Source organism: Oryza sativa, chromosome 7 (assembly GCF_034140825.1).
Source record: "Oryza sativa Japonica Group chromosome 7, ASM3414082v1".
Classification (NCBI taxonomy): domain Eukaryota; kingdom Viridiplantae; phylum Streptophyta; class Magnoliopsida; order Poales; family Poaceae; genus Oryza; species Oryza sativa.
In genome coordinates, this window is record NC_089041.1 from 14,615,405 (window position 1) to 14,634,541 (window position 19,137).

General features: G+C 46.3%; 1 protein-coding gene and 1 long non-coding RNA gene across 2 annotated transcripts; one reads left to right on the top strand and one right to left on the bottom strand.

The window, feature by feature from the left end:
* Positions 1–5,526: 5,526 nt before the first annotated feature.
* On the bottom strand, positions 5,527–7,800 carry LOC136357311 (uncharacterized). Its single transcript, XR_010742538.1, has 3 exons — positions 7,247–7,800; positions 6,861–6,926; positions 5,527–5,734 (listed from the first exon to the last, which is right to left on the bottom strand). It is a non-coding gene; the product is annotated as an uncharacterized lncRNA (long non-coding RNA).
* Positions 7,801–17,500: 9,700 nt separating this feature from the next.
* Positions 17,501–18,418, top strand: LOC136357414 (uncharacterized). Its single transcript, XM_066312669.1, has 2 exons — positions 17,501–17,840; positions 17,949–18,418. Exons 1-2 carry the CDS (start codon positions 17,501–17,503, stop codon positions 18,416–18,418), a joined length of 810 nt encoding a protein of 269 aa, XP_066168766.1.
* Positions 18,419–19,137: the final 719 nt, after the last annotated feature.

The window sequence follows — 19,137 nt, forward strand, 5'->3', positions numbered from 1 at the left end:
GACGGCGCCAGCCTCTCTAGCGCCGACCTCCTGCCACCGTGGCGTACGCGAACCGACGTGGCAGGAGGAGGGCGCCAGCCATGCTGGCGCCGCCCCAGGGAGGAGGGCGCCAGCATGGCTGGCGCCGCCGCCTCATTCCTATTTCTCTGTATGGAGTTGCAATGGTGTTATTTTTATTTTATTTTTTCGGATGTTTTTTCACACTCAGGATCACGATACAACCAACTACAAAAAAAATTTAAACTCGAACTACCACTTAGCTAAGTCTGAAAATATCTAGCATACCACGTAGTCTACTTTGCACCTTTACTAAAATTAGACCATAACTCCTTTAGTAAAACCCTTTGATCAGCATGTTAAACATAATGCACTCTACCACTATATGAAATTACTTAATCTAATTCAAAATATAACCACATGAAATGACATATATAAGTTAAACAGTACATAGAGATGCATTTTTTTTTATATTTATTTCATTTTTTTGATATTTTTTTCACACTTAGGAGAACATAGGAACCAACCGTATAAAAAATAAACTCAAACGGACAAAATATGTGACATGTAGAATTTTCCGAAACTCTACCGAAACAGACAAAATATGCCATCTATTAAAATAGGCGTAACTTTCTCATACGGACTCGGAATCAGGCAAATAATATATGTACGGACATCTACAGAAAAAGTTACATCCGATTCTCCCCCGCTTTGCCGGGTTCGGCGATATTAAAACCTCCAAATTCCGCTTGCAAGATTGTGTTTTCGAGGAGAGAAGTTTTTCGGTGGAGCTTTGGAAAATTTCACATGCCACATATTTTGTCCGTTTGAGTTTATTTTTTACGTGGTTGGTTCCTGTGAGTTCCTAAGTGTGAAAAAAATATCAAAAAAATAAAATAAAAATAAAAAAGTTGCACATCTCTCTCCTCTGCACTAGTTCGGAGAGAGGAGAGGAGAGGAAAAATTCTAAATGTCACATATTACATCCATTTGAGTTCAATTTTTCTATGGTTGGTTCATGTGTGTCCCTAAGCATGAAAAAAATATCAAACAAATAAAACAAAAATAAAAAATTTCGGGGGGGGGGGGCGCCAGCCACTCTGGCGCACTCCCCCTAGCCACCTCAGCATCGCCCCGCCACGTCGGCGGTGGGACGGCGCCAAAGAGGCTGGCGCCGTCCTGTTGAACGACGGCACCAACCACTCTGGCGCCCCAAAAAGGACCATTTTTGGGATAAGTTTTTCTAGAGATCTACTTGCGAAATAAGTTTTTCAAAAGGACCAAAATGTGAAAAATCCAGCTCGACATGGTCCCTAGTTTTTTTCCCCTCCTCCGCCTGCCGCGCCGCGCGCCGCGCGCTGTCGCCTCACCGTCGCCGTCGCCTTGCGCCCCGTGCCGCCGCTGCCGCGCCGTCGCCGTCGCTGTCACATCGTCGTCGTCGTCGCCTTGCGCCCCGTGCCGCCACTGCCGCGCCGTTGCCGTCGCTATCGTGTCACCGTCGCCGTCGCCGTCGCCATGCGCCCCGCGCCGCGCCGCGCGCCGTCACCGTCGCATCGCCGTCGCCGTCGCCTTGCGCCCCGTGCCGCCGCTGCCGCGCCGTTGCCATCGCTGTCGTGTCACCGTCGCCGTCGTCGTCGCCTTGCGCCCCGCGCCGCGCCGCGCGCCGTCACCGTCGCTCCGAGCCGCGCGCCGCCACTGCCGCGCCGCACGTGCCGCCGCCGCCTCGAGCCCCGTCCCGTCGCCGCGCCGCGCGCCCGTCCCGGCGCCGCGCCGCGCGCCCGTCGCTTCGCCGCCTCGCACCCCGCGCCCCGCGCGCCGCTCGCCCGTCGCGTCGCCGCCTCGCGCCCCGCACCGCTGCCGCGCCGCGTCGTCGTCGCGTCGCCGTCGCCGTCACACCGAGCCGCGCCGAGCCCCGCGCCGCGCCGCCCCTCGCCCGCCCCTTGCCCGCGCCCTATAAAAACCACGGCCCCCTCCTCTTCTCCACCCAACACCCATCCCCTCCATTCTCACCTCCTCTTCTCTACTCATTCCACCGTGCCGCCGCCTTCACGCCGCCGCATTGAGCCGTCGCGCCGCCGCCCTCGGTGACGCCGCACCACGTCGGGTGCCGCGCCGCCTGCGCCGCCGTCGTCGTCGTCGCCGCCGCTGTCGGTAGACCGCCCCCCTCCCCCCTTTTTCGTTTCGCCACCGTGCCACCGGGGAGCACAGCCGAGAGAGAGAGGAAGAAAGAGAGGAGCCGGGAGGGAGAGAAGAGAAGAGAGAGAGAAAAAGAAAAGAAAAGAAAAAAAAGGGAAGGGAGGAAAAAGAAAAAAAAAAGGGGAAAAAGGAAAGGAAAAAAAAAAGGAAAATTAGGGAGATTAAGAAGTTAGAAAATTTAGAGTAATTAGAATTTAATTATAGGTTAATTAAATTCTAATTTAATTAGGTCGATATGATTAAAGATTATTTCCGGTAATCTCAATAAGGGGTCAATTCGCGGTAGGAATTTAGATTTGATTAGAAAATAAATAATTGTGTTGAGACCCTAGGGAATAATTAATTTAGGATAAATGACCCAACCATTCGAATAAAAATGGTTCCACAAATCTTGTTGTTAATTTAGAAAAAATGATTCGCGTTCGACTTTTGTGAATTATTTGGATTTTGTTTGAGTTCTAATTGAATTCAAATTGTTCTTTCGCACGTAATTATAGAAACCGAGGGAGCCGCGGATCCGGGTGAAGGCCAAGACCCGCAAGACTTTGAGCAAGGCAAGTCATCACTATTCTTTGATCACGTTGATCCCAATTGCGAAATTAATTTTTGTTTACAAATAAGATTGCATGCAATGATGAACATCCTATTTGTGATTATGCCATGCCTTGATTACTGTTCACATTTATCAAATATTATATGCTTGGGCAATTACCTTTGGGATGGTAATTGAGATGCGGCATGTGGAGACATGAGCGCCACATTGCCATGATAATGATGACATGATTTGTGAAAATTAGGAAAGAAATTAAAAATTTGTTTTAGACCGGGGCAGACGGTGGATTTGGGTGGTATCCGGGAAAGGCTAGTACTGTCCCCGGTCAATTGAGGACCGAGCCATGAAGTTAAGCATGAAACAACTCCGTACAACCACACTTCTCGTATGGGGATAGACCTAGCGGAGTAAATAGCCGAGCGGAGGCAGTATCCATGCATAGTGGTTTCTCGAGGTGTAAGGCAGGGGCTCTACAATGGTGTCGCCATTGTTAGGACTGCCATGTGATGAGTTGAACATAATTATAACTTAATACATGGGTGTGAATTTTTCCTTCCCGGGTGCGCCAGAACTCCTCTCACTGCTAGAAACTGTGTACGCCTAGAGTGCCTGAGGATGAACAGTTCATGGAGCGGGTACTGCCAATGCGTGGTTATCGAAAAGCTTTGCCGTGACGCGTCTCATTTGTTGAGACAAGGCTCATGTGTTGGGCAGTCGCGGAGTGTGGGTAAAGTGTACATCCACTGCAGTGTGAGTAATTCAAATCTATTCGAATAGCTGTGCTCGCGGTTATTGAGCACCGGGACATGTATTACACTTGGCTAGACTCTAAATTCTTAACTTGAGTGGGATGGGTTATTGCATGATGAATTTTTATGCTGTTGGAGCCACTTCCTGAGAAGGGGGAGAGTGGATGTCCTCAGAAAACCATGACGACTCAATGCCGGGAAGCTATCCTTGGGATCACAATGGATGGTGGACAGAACCGTCGTTGTTTAAATACAAACACTGGTACTAAAATTTGATCAGTCAATGCGAGGTCTTAGGCTTGTGAAAAGAGTTACAAAACTTGCTTTGCGCAAAGGAACCATAGCCATCCTTTGAAATACCCCTATCATGTGCATTATTGATGTGGTGGCTTGCTGAGTACGGTTGGTACTCACCCTTGCAAATATAAACTTAATCAGAGGCGGGAGATGAAGCTTCGGAGGATCCCTATGCCTATTACCAGGAGGGTGATGAAGACGATGGCGCTCAGTAGGTCTTTGTACGGTCGTTGCCTGTGGCAATGGCGTGCCGCTGCCTTGATTCCGCTGCCTTATCTATTTCTGCTTTTGGGATGTATTCCGGACCGCCCGGTCCGATGACTTAAGACAATGCCTGCGGGCTTATGTTGTAATAATTCGCACTAGACTCTCGTGTATGCGCATTTGGTATTTCAGCTATGAACTCGTGTGTACCAGACTACTTGATCCAGGGAAATGGTACTGTTTACACGATTGATTCCTGTTATGAAAACGGGGGTCCACAGAGCTGGTATCAGAGCCATACGACTGTAGGAAAGACCAAAAAGGCGCCCCGCCCCCTTTCCTAAGATGGTCAAGGGAGAAATTCCCATTTAGCAATACTTTCAAAAATAAAAATGCTATGTTTACAAAACTTTATGCGATTTTACACCTTACTCTTAGCTATTTCCCTCACAAAACCAGTTTTTATTCTCAACTGACTTTGGGTTTTTCTTAAACTTAGATGGCAGATCAGGATTCACCCGCTACTTGGGAGTTGGGCTTACCCCGATCAGAGGGATATGTTATTGAGCTGCATAGGATGATGAGGCGTCTGCGGTACTCTGGATTTCCGACCTATCGAGTGAGACAGTGTGGGTCAGTTTGGGAGGCTCGGGTCGAGGTTCACCCACAAGTCCCTTCCGAGTTAGAGTACAGCTTTCCGACGCGTCACCGCCGAGACCTGCCAGAGACCGCGATGCAGGATGCAGCCCGGGAGGCCTTTCTCCGACTCAGCTCTATCCACCGAGCTGAGTTGGCGAGTACCGAGTTTGCTCATCACCCGTTCCGGGAGGAGAGCAACTCAGTATGCACAGTTCAGGACACACCCTGCTGCTACAACCCGATGGTGACTCGGCTGTCACGATAGGCTGAGGCAGTAGACGACTTCTACGAGGAGGCTTTGTTGGAGATCGACGACCACCAGAGGCGTGTGGGAGAGTTGGAGACCGAGTTGACTGACCTCTCGGTGCAGCAGCTTCAGCTAAAGGAGGAGCATCAGACTTGGGGCAGTGAGAGACTCACTGAAGGCACAGCTCCAGTTCCAGCAGCTATCTGATCAGTACAACGATCGTCGCGGGATGATGGACACACTTGAGGAGCAGCTGAGAGAGAGTCAGGAGCACGTCAGCCAGCTGGAGGAGCAGCTTCGAGCAGCCACGATCAGCACCACAGGAGCTTCTACCTCCACAGCAGCAGGGCATAACTGCTACTTCTTCCTCACCCCGCCATACCCACCCGCGTTCCACGCTCTTCTGGGAGAGGTGGACACTACAGTGACCCAGCCACCTGCACCAGAGATTGTGCACACTCCCCTGATCTCCATCCCGTCACCGCAGCTGGGTTCCAGTATGGAAACTCCGATCTAGATTGACTCCGAGACAGAGGGGACCGATACTGTCACGCCCGGAATTTCTATCCAAAATTCCAAACGCTTACATGTGTGTTAAACCCTCGTCCAGGAATCAGCCGAGGCATACAATAACAAATTGATAATAGAGTACAAATAAATAACTATTTAATATTCGCAAATAATAAATTATTACAGAGGTAGATAGTTCCTCTCAAAGAATAACATACTACGCAGCGGAAAATAAAACTAAAGCAAACTACGGAACAGCTATGGCGACTCCACTCTACAGGCATCTTAACCAAGAACAAGCTTAATCCTCCAAGACATCACCTTCGCTGAGATACTCCTCCTCTGATGATTGAATATTGCAAGAATAAGCATATCACATACTCAACAAGCCACACAGCAAATATGCAAGTGCACAGGACAACAAAGGATGGCATAATATAGCTTATTTGCATAAACAATATTTAATAAATATTTAAGAGAATAGTAAAACAGTTGTATAATTAATCAATATTAAATAAACACCATACAACACACCCGTGTTGCATAGGCCCAACCTCATTTGAACAACCAACCCCAGTTGAACAAATTAAACCTCCAAACCAGGAATATACCATTCCAAACCAGGAGTCACATTAATTACCACCGCTACCATTTAAAGTGTAATATGAGACTAATCACGAAAAACATTGCTCAACTCACCCATAACCGCCGGTACGGCTATTCGAATAGATTAAACTCTGATCAGAGGTGTACCACTGTACCCACAAGACACAATCCCACAACATGTTACCATGCGCCTTAGTACCACCACGGTACCTCGGAAAGGAACTGTGACATTACCCCTCGCACAACACAACTCACCACAGTGCACCGTTCCTGGATCATAATCTCCCCCTCAAAACTAGAGGCAATGGACTCCCCAGCGACCCCCACGGACTTCTCGCCGCTTCACAGTCTGGCACACTATAATGAATCATGCTATACAAAATATAAAGCCGTTGCCCACGCTGGCTTGTGGTTGGCACGGTAAATGTTTCACAACAGTAGCTCGTGAACTGGTCCTTAATTGTCATGAGCACAACCATCAAAACCATATGCTCACAACCCACCTTATCCAGGTTTCAATTATCAATTAATTAACATCACGTGAGCTACCATTTAATATAACCATCATTAATAATAACAATATAATATAATATAGTTTATAATTAATCCCTTTAGTTAGCTAATGTGTCCAAGCATGACTAAGCAAACATACATATAGCATTTAGCTGAACAAATCCAATATATAAGGTTCATGCTAATCAAATTATAACCCATAGGAAAATAAAGTCATCGTAGGCCATTAATTAATTGGGAAAGGTTCACCACCCGATGACATTCGAAAACAATGCATAGTTGAAATAAAATAATAGCTTTACACGGGTTCAACATGCTCAAAGGGTTGTTTGGGATCTGTGTGACTTGCCTTGGGCTTCCACAAACGCTTCGGAACCTTCCTCAACAGAAACGCTCTCCTCCGGAACGTCGGAAACTAAAGCAATTAAATAAAAATCAACACAACAGTACAAAAACAAGCATAAACAGTACATGTGGATATTTTTAACATGTAGATCTTGATTTTAGAAAAAATTAGCAACTTGAACCACTTTAAATGGATCTACGGTTATTTAGTATGATTTTCTGAAGATTAAATCTATTAGAAAATCGGGAAAAAGAAAAACCGATGATGTCATGATGACATCATCAATGGCCGAACCAAGATGGCGACCTCGCCGGAGATTGGATGGTCGGCTGCGAAATTGGAGGACATGTACACGTAGAGGACGACGAGACGAACGCAACGGTGCTCACCAACACGTCTAACGACAACCGACGACGGCTGGCGACGAGGTGGATGGCAGCGGCGGCTCGGTCGGCGGTGGCGGCGGAGCTCCGGCGGTCGACGGCTTCAAGGGATGGTCGCACCAAACAGTGGTGGCGGCGACCGGCGGCGACGACGGAGGCGGGGGCGCGGCGCGGATGGAGTCGGCCGGCGGCGACGGCGAGCTAAACGGCGGCGGCGCGGCGGCTACGAGGCACGGGAAAGCTCGGGAGATGGGGCAAATGAAAGAGGGGGACTAGGGGGTCCTATATATAGCCTTCGATTGAAGAGATCGAACTCCTCCCGCAAGAAATTGGCCCGAGAAAACAAAAACTCGGTTTTGGAGATAAACTCAAAAACGAGTTCGATTCGGATAAAATACTCAACGGTTTGCTCCGATTTTTGTTGGTAACGATAGAGGAGGATGAGAGGATAAAAACCCCTCAAACAATCGGAAGAAAAAGGGCCGGATTGGGTGCGGATTTGGAGCAGGAGGCGGCGTGGCGCGGCCGGCTTGGGCTCGGCTTGCAGCCGGCCTGACGTTAGGGAAGGGTCCGACATGTGGGGCCCACATGTCGGTCTCCCGAGTGGAGGGGCGGCTGGCGGGCTGGCTGGGCCGGCTGGGCCGGCTTGGCCACGGGTGAGAGAGGGAGAGTTGGGCCAAAAACGGCCCAACAACTTAAGGAGGGGTTTTTGGTACTTTTTCAATAAAATAATTTGTGAAATGTTGTTTCAATTATTAAAAATACTTCCCTTGCTCAAATAATTCCCAGAAAATTCTATAAAATAGAGGAACAAGCAAAGTATTTAATAAAATTTTATCTAGCTCATTTTTATGTTGAAAATTTTCCTAGATTATTAGGGTTTAGCTTGTAGGCTTTTAATTTAATTTCTAAAAATGACTTAAACAATGTATTTTTAAATTAGGCGATTTTTAGGGCGTGACAAACCTACCCCGTTAAACGGAATCTCGTCCTCGAGATTCAGAAGAACTGGCGAAGAGATGAGGATGAGCTGACTTCAATTCATCTTCTCGATCCCAAGTGGCTTCTTCTTCTGAATGATTGCTCCACTGAACCTTACAAAACCGTATAACGCGATTCCTGGTATTCCTCTCGCTTACTTCCAAGATTCTGACTGGCTTCTCAACATAAGTTAAATCTTCTTGAAGCTCTATATGTTCAGGATCTGCTTCTTCCGTAGGTACACGTAAACATTTCTTCAATTGTGACACGTGGAACACGTCATGTATTCCCGCCATTGACGGAGGCAATTCTAGCTGATAAGCTACTTCACCTCTTCGACTCACGATCTTAAAAGGTCCCACGAAATGCGATGCCAATTTCCCTTTGGTCTGGAAACGATGAACACCTCGTAACGGCGTAACCCGAAGGTATACATAATCCCCTTCTTCAAAAGCCAAATCTCTGCGACGATTGTTGGCATAGCTCTTCTGACGTGACTGAGCAACGCGCAACCTTTCTTGGATAATCTTCACTTTTTCTTCTGGCTCTCGCAATATGTCTGTCCCAAAAACTTGATGCTCACCGGTTTGATCCCACAGGAGCGGCGTACGACACTTTCGGCCATATAATGCTTCATACGGAGCCATTTGCAAACTAGCTTGATAACTGTTGTTATATGGGAATTCCGCGTATGGCAAATTCTTATCCCAACTTCCACCAAAATCTAGAACACAGGCTCTCAACATGTCTTCTAAAATTTGATTTACTCTCTCGGTCTGACCATCTGTTTGAGGGTGATAAGCGGTACTGAAATTCAAACGGGTACCCATCTCTACTTGTAGTTTCTGCCAAAATTTTGAGGTAAACTGACTACCTCTATCTGACACTATCTTCTTGGGAACTCCATGCAAACATACCACTCTGGCCATGTATAGCTCTGCAAGCTTGTTCGCCGTGTAGGTTGTTTTGACAGGTATGAAATGAGCGACTTTAGTCAATCTGTCAACCACTACCCAAATAGAATCATGTCCTGCCGACGTTCTGGGTAGACCGGTTATGAAGTCCATACCTATTTCTTCCCACTTCCACTCTGGAATCTTCAACGGTTGCAACAGACCGGCTGGCTTCTAATGTTCTGCCTTGACTCGCTGACATACACCACATAGAGCCACAAATTCTGCTATCTCACGTCGCATACTGGCCCACCAGAATTGTTGCTTTAGGTCTTGATACATCTTAGTGCTTCCGGGGTGAATGGAATACAAAGTTTCATGAGCTTCTTTCATGATAGTCTCCTAACCACACAGTTCCTTGCTCATCTTCTACATAACCGATGGCTTTTCCTCTTCTCATGTTCTTTTTGATTTCTTGGATATCAGGATCATTCACTTGAACTTCTCTAACTTGATCAAACAAAGTAGGTTGAGCTTCTAAAGCAGCCACAAAACCTTTGCTGACTATACCCAAGTTTAACTTTTCAAACTCCTGACATAACTCCCAAGGTAGATGTCGACCTTCTGACATATTACAGTAGCTTTTCCTGCTGAGGGCATCGGCTACAACATTTGCTTTACCCGGGTGATAATGGATTTCCATATCATAATCTTTAATCAACTCTAACAATCTTCGCTGACGCATGTTCAAATCAGGTTGAGTGAAAATGTACTTCAAACTTTTATGATCCGTATACATCCCTGTACGGTTACCGAAAAGATAATGACGCCAAATCTTCAATGCATGTACTACAGCTGCCAACTCTAGGTCATGCGTTGGGTAGTTATTCTCATGAGGACGTAATTGCCTAGATGCATAGGCAACCACCTTTCCTTCTTGCATCAAAACACAACCCAAACCGAGTCGGGATGCATCACAATACACTTAAAAACCTTTCCTTGAATCAGGCAGAATTAACACAGGCGCAGTCACTAGCCTTTTCTTCAGTTCTTGGAAACTTTGTTCACAATCTTCTGTCCACTTGTACTTCACTTCCTTCTGAAGCAGACGAGTCATCGGTCTAGCGATCTTTGAGAAGTTCTCAATAAACCTACGGTAGTACCCCGCAAGTCCAAGGAAACTACGAATTTCTGAAACCGTCTTGGGTTGCTTCCAATTTAACACTGACTCCACATTGCTTGGATCTACTGCCACTCCTCCAGATGAGATGACATGACCAAGAAACTTCACTTCCGACAACCAAAATTCACATTTACTGAACTTGGCATAGAGCTGATGCTCACGTAGTTTCTCTAAAGCTAGACGAATATGCTCTTCATGTTCTTCTTTTGTCTTGGAGTAAATAAGAATGTCATCAATGAACACCACGACAAACTTATCCAGATATTCCATAAACACCTTGTTCATCAGATTCATGAACAAGGCCGGGGCATTAGTGAGTCCAAACGACATAACTGTGCATTCGAACAAACCATACCGAGTTGTAAAGGCGGTCTTTGGTATATCTTCCTCACGGATTCGAAGTTGATGATATCCCGAACGGAGATCTATCTTGGAGAAAACTGTAGCACCTTCCAATTGATCAAACAAGTCATCAATTCTGGGTAGAGGATACTTATTCTCTTGATAGTAACCTCATTCAACGCTCGATAATCCACACACATTCTCTGAGTATGATCTTTCTTCTCCACAAAGATGACTGGTGCTCCCCACGGCGAAGCACTGGGCCTGATATATCCTTTCTGAAGCAAATCATCCACCTGTCTTTTTACCTCAGCTAACTCATTAGCTGCCATTCTGTAAGGTCTCTTATGGATAGGGTTGGTTCCAGGTACCAAGTCTATCCGAAACTCTATGTCTCTCTTAGGTGGCATACCTGGCAAATCCTCGGGAAACACATCTGGGTAGTCTTGTACTACTGGGATCTCTTGTAGAACAACTTGGTTTAAGGTCACACCATGAGATTTAGGAGAGGACGCAAAGAAAGAAACGGTTTCCCCATCGCTACTGGTTAAAGTCACCTTACGATTGGCACAATCTATAACTCCTCTATGACGAGATAACCAATCCATCCCTAAGATAACATCTAATAAGGGAGGATGGGAAAGGAACTTCTTCTATTTCTATAGTAGCGGAAGGACAATACTGTGTCGAAGATACTTGATTGCCTGGGGTATTAACTAGTAAAGGCCTCCCAAGACTAATAACTTCCATCCCATGATTGCTCGCAAAACTTTTAGACAAAAAAGGAATATGTAGCACCGGAATCAAAAAGCACGGATGCAGGTATAGAGTTAACAGGAAACGTACCTAAAACCGCATCTGGTGCATTCTGGGCTTCTGCCGCTGCAACATGATTAACACGAGCCTTCGGTGCTGGAGTATTGCAGTTCTTCAGGGCGGGAGCATTCTTCACACGTCGAGGCTTAGGACACTTATCAGCATAATGTCCTGGATCACCACAATTGAAGCACACCCCTGGCTTGCTTCCCTGTTCCTTCCTAACGGGCTGGTTCTGAGCTGGAGTTGCTGCAGGACGAGCGACCATATTGCGGTTGTCATTGGTGCGGTTACCAGTATTGTTGTGGTAGAACTGGCGTTGAGGGCGGACAACTAATGAAGATCCTCCTTGAGGGTACGATGGAGCTTGAGGTCCCGTAACGAGACGCGGCCTCTGGTTACTGCCCTGTTGAGCCTTAAATTGGGCAGCCCTGCGCTTCTTCTGCTCCATTCGATTATACTTGTCTTCCTGACGAATCGCTTTGTCCACCAACTGCTGGAAATCCCTGAAATCCATAGACATCAAAGCATAAGACAACTCATCATTCAGTCCCTCCAAAAACTTCTCCTGACGTTCTTCATCGGTGCGAACATCTTCCGGAGCATAACGGGCTAAACGATTGAAATCATGAAGGTACTCGATGACCGAACGGGATCCCTGGTTGAGCGCTCTAAATTCTCTCTTCCTCAGAGCTACAACACCCGTCGGTATGTGCGTCTTGTTGAAAGCAGCCGTAAATTCCTGCCAAGTAATAGGCTCTCCCTCAGCCCTGCCTTGGCGAAAGTGATCCCACCATTCAGCAGCGGGACCATGCAGCTGATGCGAAGCGAAAGAAACTTTTTCCTGCTTCGTACACTGGATCAAATCCAACTTCTTCTCCACTGCATGCAACCAATCTCCTGCTTCTACGGGGTTAGTGGTGCTTGAAAAGGTAGGGGGTTGATTCTGGTTCTGGTTGTTTGCCTCCTGATTCTGTGCCTACTGCACTAACAGATTGATCAATTGTGTTTGTTGGGCCAGAATCTGAGATAGCGTGGGATCTCCTCCATTGTTAGCAGCTCCACTTCCACTTCCACTTCCACTTCCGGTGCGTGTGTTCACCATCTGAAGATAGACAACAGGAAAGAACGACAGAGAGACACCCTTAGAACGGAGTTATTTAATTAATTCAAATTATATATTGCTCTTAACTGCGTATGATTACATTTAAATTGCATTAACACTATCTCACCAACTAACTTACTTTCTGACAAGCAAAAGAACTAGACTCATGCAGTTACATCCCACCAATGATGTAAGCAACATACTAAAACCCACACACTCACAAGCAAACTTAAGCAAGCAATCTAACACAGCGAACTACGACAACGATCTAACTAAGCGACTAATCCCGCCTTGCGTCGGAACGAAGCGATGGATCTTCTTCCTCTGGAGTAGCTGGCACTCTTTCCTCTGGATCTTCCTCTTCTTCCTCATCACTTAAGATGTGGATGATAGGTTCAGCACAGTCAGGCACGGCATCTCCCATCACGCGAATCTTCGAAGCTAACTGGAGACAGGGTGGTGGACAGGTTCTCTTCCTTGCAGTGAGGCGAAGCTTGGGTGTTGGCGGCGGTGTTTCTCCTTTAAGCTCAGCTAATTCCTTCTGTAGACGGTACACCTTGCTCTCCAACTTGCAAATCTTGCCTCGATTCCAGTTTTCCCTGTCATGAGCTGCTTTGTCTCGCTCCACACTAACTGCATCCATAGCACTAAGCATATGCACTGCATGCATCAGAGTGGCACTCTCTTCACCATCAGGACAGGTGTAGGTTCCATAGTCCTAACCATGGGGCTTGTGGGGATGATACTGGAAAGCTGATGAATCCAACTCCTCTTCAAAGCGTTGACGCAAATCTCCAATGGCCACCAAAGCAGCTTCTTGACAAGCATGGCTATACGTTCTTCCTCCAGCTTCGAACTTAATGGACGGAAGGTCTTCACGATCACTAGCCAACGTCACACGAACACGACACTTCTCCTCGTTGGGGTCATGGGAAATCCGGCGATACTCGGGAGCAACTTCATTGCCTACTTCAAAAGCCATCAATCTCAGCTCCCTGACGAATCCTAACACCTTGATCAAATTTCTCGGTGAATGGGGCGGCATCTAAAGAAACATAGAAGGGAGGAATTAATGCATATTTTAAGTTAGCTGCACCAACTAGACTTAACTGATTTGACCAAAGAGGAAGAAAATAAAAGGAAAGACACGTACAAAGCTATTTTGGATATATTTTTAGAATTTTGATTTTTGAACAGAGACAAATAATTTTTAGACAAATAAATAAAATAAAACCAGAATATTTAGAACCTACTATAAGCACGATACAGTGTCACCATAAAAGAGATTAGTAGTACTAGTGCTAACATGATTGAATCGATACCATAATAGATGTACAGTGCCGACTAATCAATGAGGTTTAATAAAATGAAATAAGAAACATTTTGAGAAGAACAACTTTTTGCTTTTAAAAGAAAAGAAACTGAATTAAATAAATTTTGTGCATAATCTTGCATGTGCTGCCAACTTAATTAATTTATAGGAGAATAGAGAAGAGCAGTTCTAATTTTCCAAAATATTTTGAAGGCTACTTAAGGTTTACCATTTGGCTTGTCCTAAGGTCAAGGTGGCTCTGATACCAACTTGTCAAGCCCGGAATTTCTATCCAAAATTCCAAACGCTTACATGTGTGTTAAACCCTCGTCCAGGAATCAGCCGAGGCACACAATAACAAATTGATAATAGAGTACAAATAAATAACTATTTAATATTCGCAAATAATAAATTATTACAGAGGTAGATAGTTCCTCTGAAAGAATAACATACTACGCAGCGGAAAATAAAACTAAAGCAAACTACGGAACAGCTATGGCGACTCCACTCCACAGGCATCTTAACCAAGAACAAGCTTAATCCTCCAGGACATCACCTTCGCTGAGATACTCCTCCTCTGATGATTGAATATTGCAAGAATAAGCATATGACATACTCAACAAGCCACACAGCAAATATGCAAGTGCACAGGACAACAAAGGATGGCATAATATAGCTTATTTGCATAAACAGTATTTAATAAATATTTAAGAGAATAGTAAAACAGTTGTATAATTAATCAATATTAAATAAACACCATACAAGACACCCGTGTTGCATAGGCCCAACCTCATTTGAACAACCAACCCCAGTTGAACAAATTAAACCTCCAAACCAGGAATATACCATTCCAAACCAGGAGTCACATTAATTACCACCGTTACCATTTAATGTGTAATATGAGACTAATCACGAAAAACATTGCTCAACTCACCCATAACCGCGGGTACGGCTATTCAAATAGATTAAACTCTGATCAGAGGTGTACCACTGTACCCACAAGACACAATCCCACAACATGTTACCATGCGCCTTAGTACCACCACGGTACCTCGGAAAGGAACTGTGACATTACCCCTCGCACAACACAACTCACCACAGTGCACCGTTCCTGGATCATAATATCCCCCTCAAAACCAGAGGCAATGGACTCCCCAGTGACCCCCACGGACTTCTCGCCGCTTCACAGGCTGGCACACTATAATGAATCATGCTATACAAAAGATAAAGCCGTTGCCCACGCTGGCTTGTGGTTGGCACGGTAAATGTTTCACAACAGTAGCTCGCGAACTGGTCCTTAATTGTCATGAGCACAACCATCAAAACCATATGCTCACAACCCACCTTATCCAGGTTTCAATTATCAATTAATTAACATCACACGTTTAACCATCGTCAGCTACCATTTAATATAACCATCATTAATAATAACAATATAATATAATATAGTTTATAATTAATCCCTTTAGTTAGCTAATGTGTCTAAGCATGACTAAGCAAACATACATATAGCATTTAGCTGAACCAATCCAATATATAAGGTTCATGCTAATCAAATTATAACCCATAGGAAAATAAAGTCATCGTAGGCCATTAATTAATTGGGAAAGGTTCACCACCCGATGACATTCGAAAACAATGCATAGTTGAAATAAAATAATAGCTTTACACGGGTTCAACATGCTCAAAGGGTTGTTTGGGATCTGTGTGACTTGCCTTGGGCTTCCACAAACGCTTCGGAACCTTCCTCAACAGAAACGCTCTCCTCCGGAACGTCGGAAACTAAAGCAATTAAACAAAAATCAACACAACAGTACAAAAACAAGCATAAATAGTACATGTGGATATTTTTAACATGTAGATCTTGATTTTAGAAAAATTTAGCAACTTGAACCACTTGAAACGGATCTACGGTTATTTAGTTATGATTTTCCGAAGATTTAATCTATTAGAAAATCGGGAAAAAGAAAAACCGATGATGTCAATGGCCGAACCAAGATGGCGACCTCGCCGGAGATTGGATGGTCGGCGGCGAAATTGGAGGACATGTACACTTAGAGGACGACGAGACGAACGCAACGGTGCTCACCAACACGTCTAACGACAACCGACGACGGCCGGCGACGAGGTGGGTGGCGGCGGCGGCTCGGTCGGCGGTGGCGGCGGAGCTCCGGCGGTCGGCGGCTTCGAGGGACATGCGGCCGGGCTTCTCCTCGCTCCCGCGCACATAACAGTGGTGGCGGCGACCGGCGGCGACGACGGAGGCGGCGGCGCGGCGCGGATGGAGTCGGCCGGCGGCGACGGCGAGCTGAACGACGGCGGCGCGGCGGCTACGAGGCACGGGAAAGCTCGGGAGATGGGGCAAACGAAAGAGGGGGACTAGGGGGTCCTTGATATAGCCTTGGATTGAAGAGATCGGACTCCTCTCGCAAGAAATCGGCCCGAGAAAACAAAAACTCGGTTTTGGAGATAAACTCAAAAACGAGTTCGATTCGAATAAAATACTCAACGGTTTGCTCCGATTTTTGGGGGTAAAGATAGAGGAGGATGCCGGCCTGAGGTTAGGGAAGGGTCCGACATGTGGGGCCCACATGTCGGTCTCCAGAGTGGAGGGGCGGCTGGCGGGCTGGCTGGGCCGGCTTGGCCACGGGTGAGAGAGGGAGAGTTGGGCCAAAAACGGCCCAACAACTTAAGGAGGGGTTTTTGGAACTTTTCAACTAAAATAATTTGTGAAATGTTGTTCCAATTATTAAAAATACTTCCCTTGCTCAAATAATTCCCAGAAAATTCTAGAAAATAGAGGAACAAGCAAAGTATTTAATAAAATTTTATCTAGGTCATTTTTATGTTGAAAATTTTCCTAGATTATTAGGGTTTAGCTTGTAGGCTTTTAATTTAATTTCTAAAAATGATTTAAACAACACATTTTTAAATAATACGATTTTTAGGGCGTGACAGATACCGAGCCAGAGATCGAGCCAGACGTCACTGATCCTTCGGAGGATGAGACACCCGTCCCCCGCATCACCTTCCTCGGAGGCCCCCGCACTCTCAGCACTGCCCGCAAGAGCACCCGACCCCCGGGCAAGAAGCCCAAGCCCGATCCGGAGGCCACTATTTCCGAGCCGTGGGGACTCAGGTTTGCCCGAGCCAGCGACTACCCTCTACCTGCCCCGGGATCCTGCGGATGGTTGGAGGACTAGACTGGAGGACTCTTTGCAGCTTCGATCTCGTGTCAGATGGTTTTTGGATAGCCTGCGAGACGCACCCCCCCTACCTAGATTGACGAGTAGATTGATGATTAGTTTGATGTATCTTTGTATGAACCTTATTTGGGCTGCGTATGTATGCAGTCGATTGCATCATGATTTATGTACTATTTGTGAAACTCTGTGATGTTATTTATGATATTTATTGTTGTTGTGTTATAAATTAGTTTATTCCACCATGCTTGCAAAACAAAGTTCACATCAAAACAATTTCCCTAATGGGATAAAGCTGTAAAAGACAGTTAGCAAATTAGGATACTTACTCAATCAATCAACCTACACAGATGGCAAGCCGACGTCGGGCATCAACCAGCAACGATGAAACTCAGACACCCGACTTAACCACTCTGGCCGGCATTATGGCCACCCAAACTCAACTTCTGCAAGCCATTGCAAACAACCAAGGCAACCGCGGAGGATCAAGCTTTGGAGAGTTCATGAGGACCAAGCCACCCACGTTCGCTACGGCAGACGAGCCCATGGAAGCAGAAGATTGGCTACGCATCATAGAGAAGAAACTGACTCTTGTCAGGGTACGCGAAGCCGACAAAGTGATCTTTGCAGTAAACCAACTGGAGGGACCCGCTAGAGATTGGTGGGACACTTACAAGGAAGCTCGGGAAGAGGATGCTGGAGAACCTACTTGGGAAGAGTTCACTGTAGCATTTCGCGAGAACTTCGTACCTGCTGCAGTAATGCGTATGAAGAAGAACGAGTTTAGAAGGCTGCGATAAGGGAATACAACGGTGCAGGAATATTTGAACAAGTTCACTCAGTTAGCCCGCTATGCAATTGGAGACCTCGCAGATGAAGAGGAAAAGATCGACAAGTTCATAGAAGGACTGAATGATGGATTGCGTGGACCTATGATTGGGCAAGACCACGAGAGCTTCCAGAGCCTGATTAACAAGGTCGTTAGGCTGGAGAACGATCAGAGGACTGTGGAACACAACCGCAAGAGGAGGCTTGCTATGAGTCGCCCACCTCAGGCAGTGCCTCAGCGACTCAAGGGAGCCACTCCATCTGGATGGAAACCCCCTATTGTGGTGACCAACCATCCCGCTGCACCTAGCAACTTCAACAGGCCGGTTGCAATTCAGAACCGCACTCCTACACCAACTATGGCTGCCCCTGAAGCCAAGAAGAATGTGGACTACTTCAACTGCGGGGAGTACAGGCACTACGCCAACAACTGCCCTCATCCACGCAAAACTCCTGTCCGTACTGGCGCAAATGCAATGACTGTTCGTGGTACTGCTACCCCTGCTGCCGGGTGAGGACTATTCAAGACTCCGCAATCTAACAGGACCACTACTAGATTTGGGCGCGGACAAGTGAACCATGTCCGAGCTGAAGAGGCCCAGGAAGATCAGGGCGTACTAATGGGTATGTTCTCTATCAATTCTACCCCGGTTAAAGTTCTCTTCGATTCTGGTGCATCGCATTCATTTATATCTCTGAAGGCTAGTCAAAAGCACAACTTAACCCTAGTGTGACTAAGAAAGCCTATGATAGTACATTCACCTGGGGGCGAGATAACTGTGAGTCATGCTTGCATAGACGTACCAATTCGTCTTAGGGACGTGGTGTTTCCCTCCAATCTTATGGTCTTAATACCTCAGACCCTGGATGTCATACTGGGTATGGATTGGTTAACAAAGAACAGAGGGGTAATCGATTGTAGGCGTAGAGAAGTTACCTTGACCACACCCTGGGGATCGGATATGAGAACAACTATGGATCAAGATCCTAGACTGGCCGAACGTGCCGAAGGCATATTCACCATGCTACCCATGAAAGGAATGCCTGTAGTGCAACGATTTCCTGATGTGTTTCCAGAAGATTTACCTGGGATGCCACCCGATCGGGACATAGAGTTCATCATTGACCTGATACCAGGAACTGCACCCATATCCAAGAAACCGTATCGGGTGCCAGTCAATGAGTTGGAGGAACTTAAGAAGCAAATCAGAGAGTTGCAAGAAAAAGGGTTTGT

Coding starts and splice junctions, on each gene's coding strand:
- LOC136357414 (XM_066312669.1), top strand. CDS start 17,501: ATGGCCACCCAAACTCAACTTCTGCAAGCCATTGCAAACAACCAAGGC. Junction 17,841..17,948: donor CGTACCTGCTGCAGTAATGC/GTATGAAGAAGA, acceptor GAGACCTCGCAG/ATGAAGAGGAAAAGATCGAC.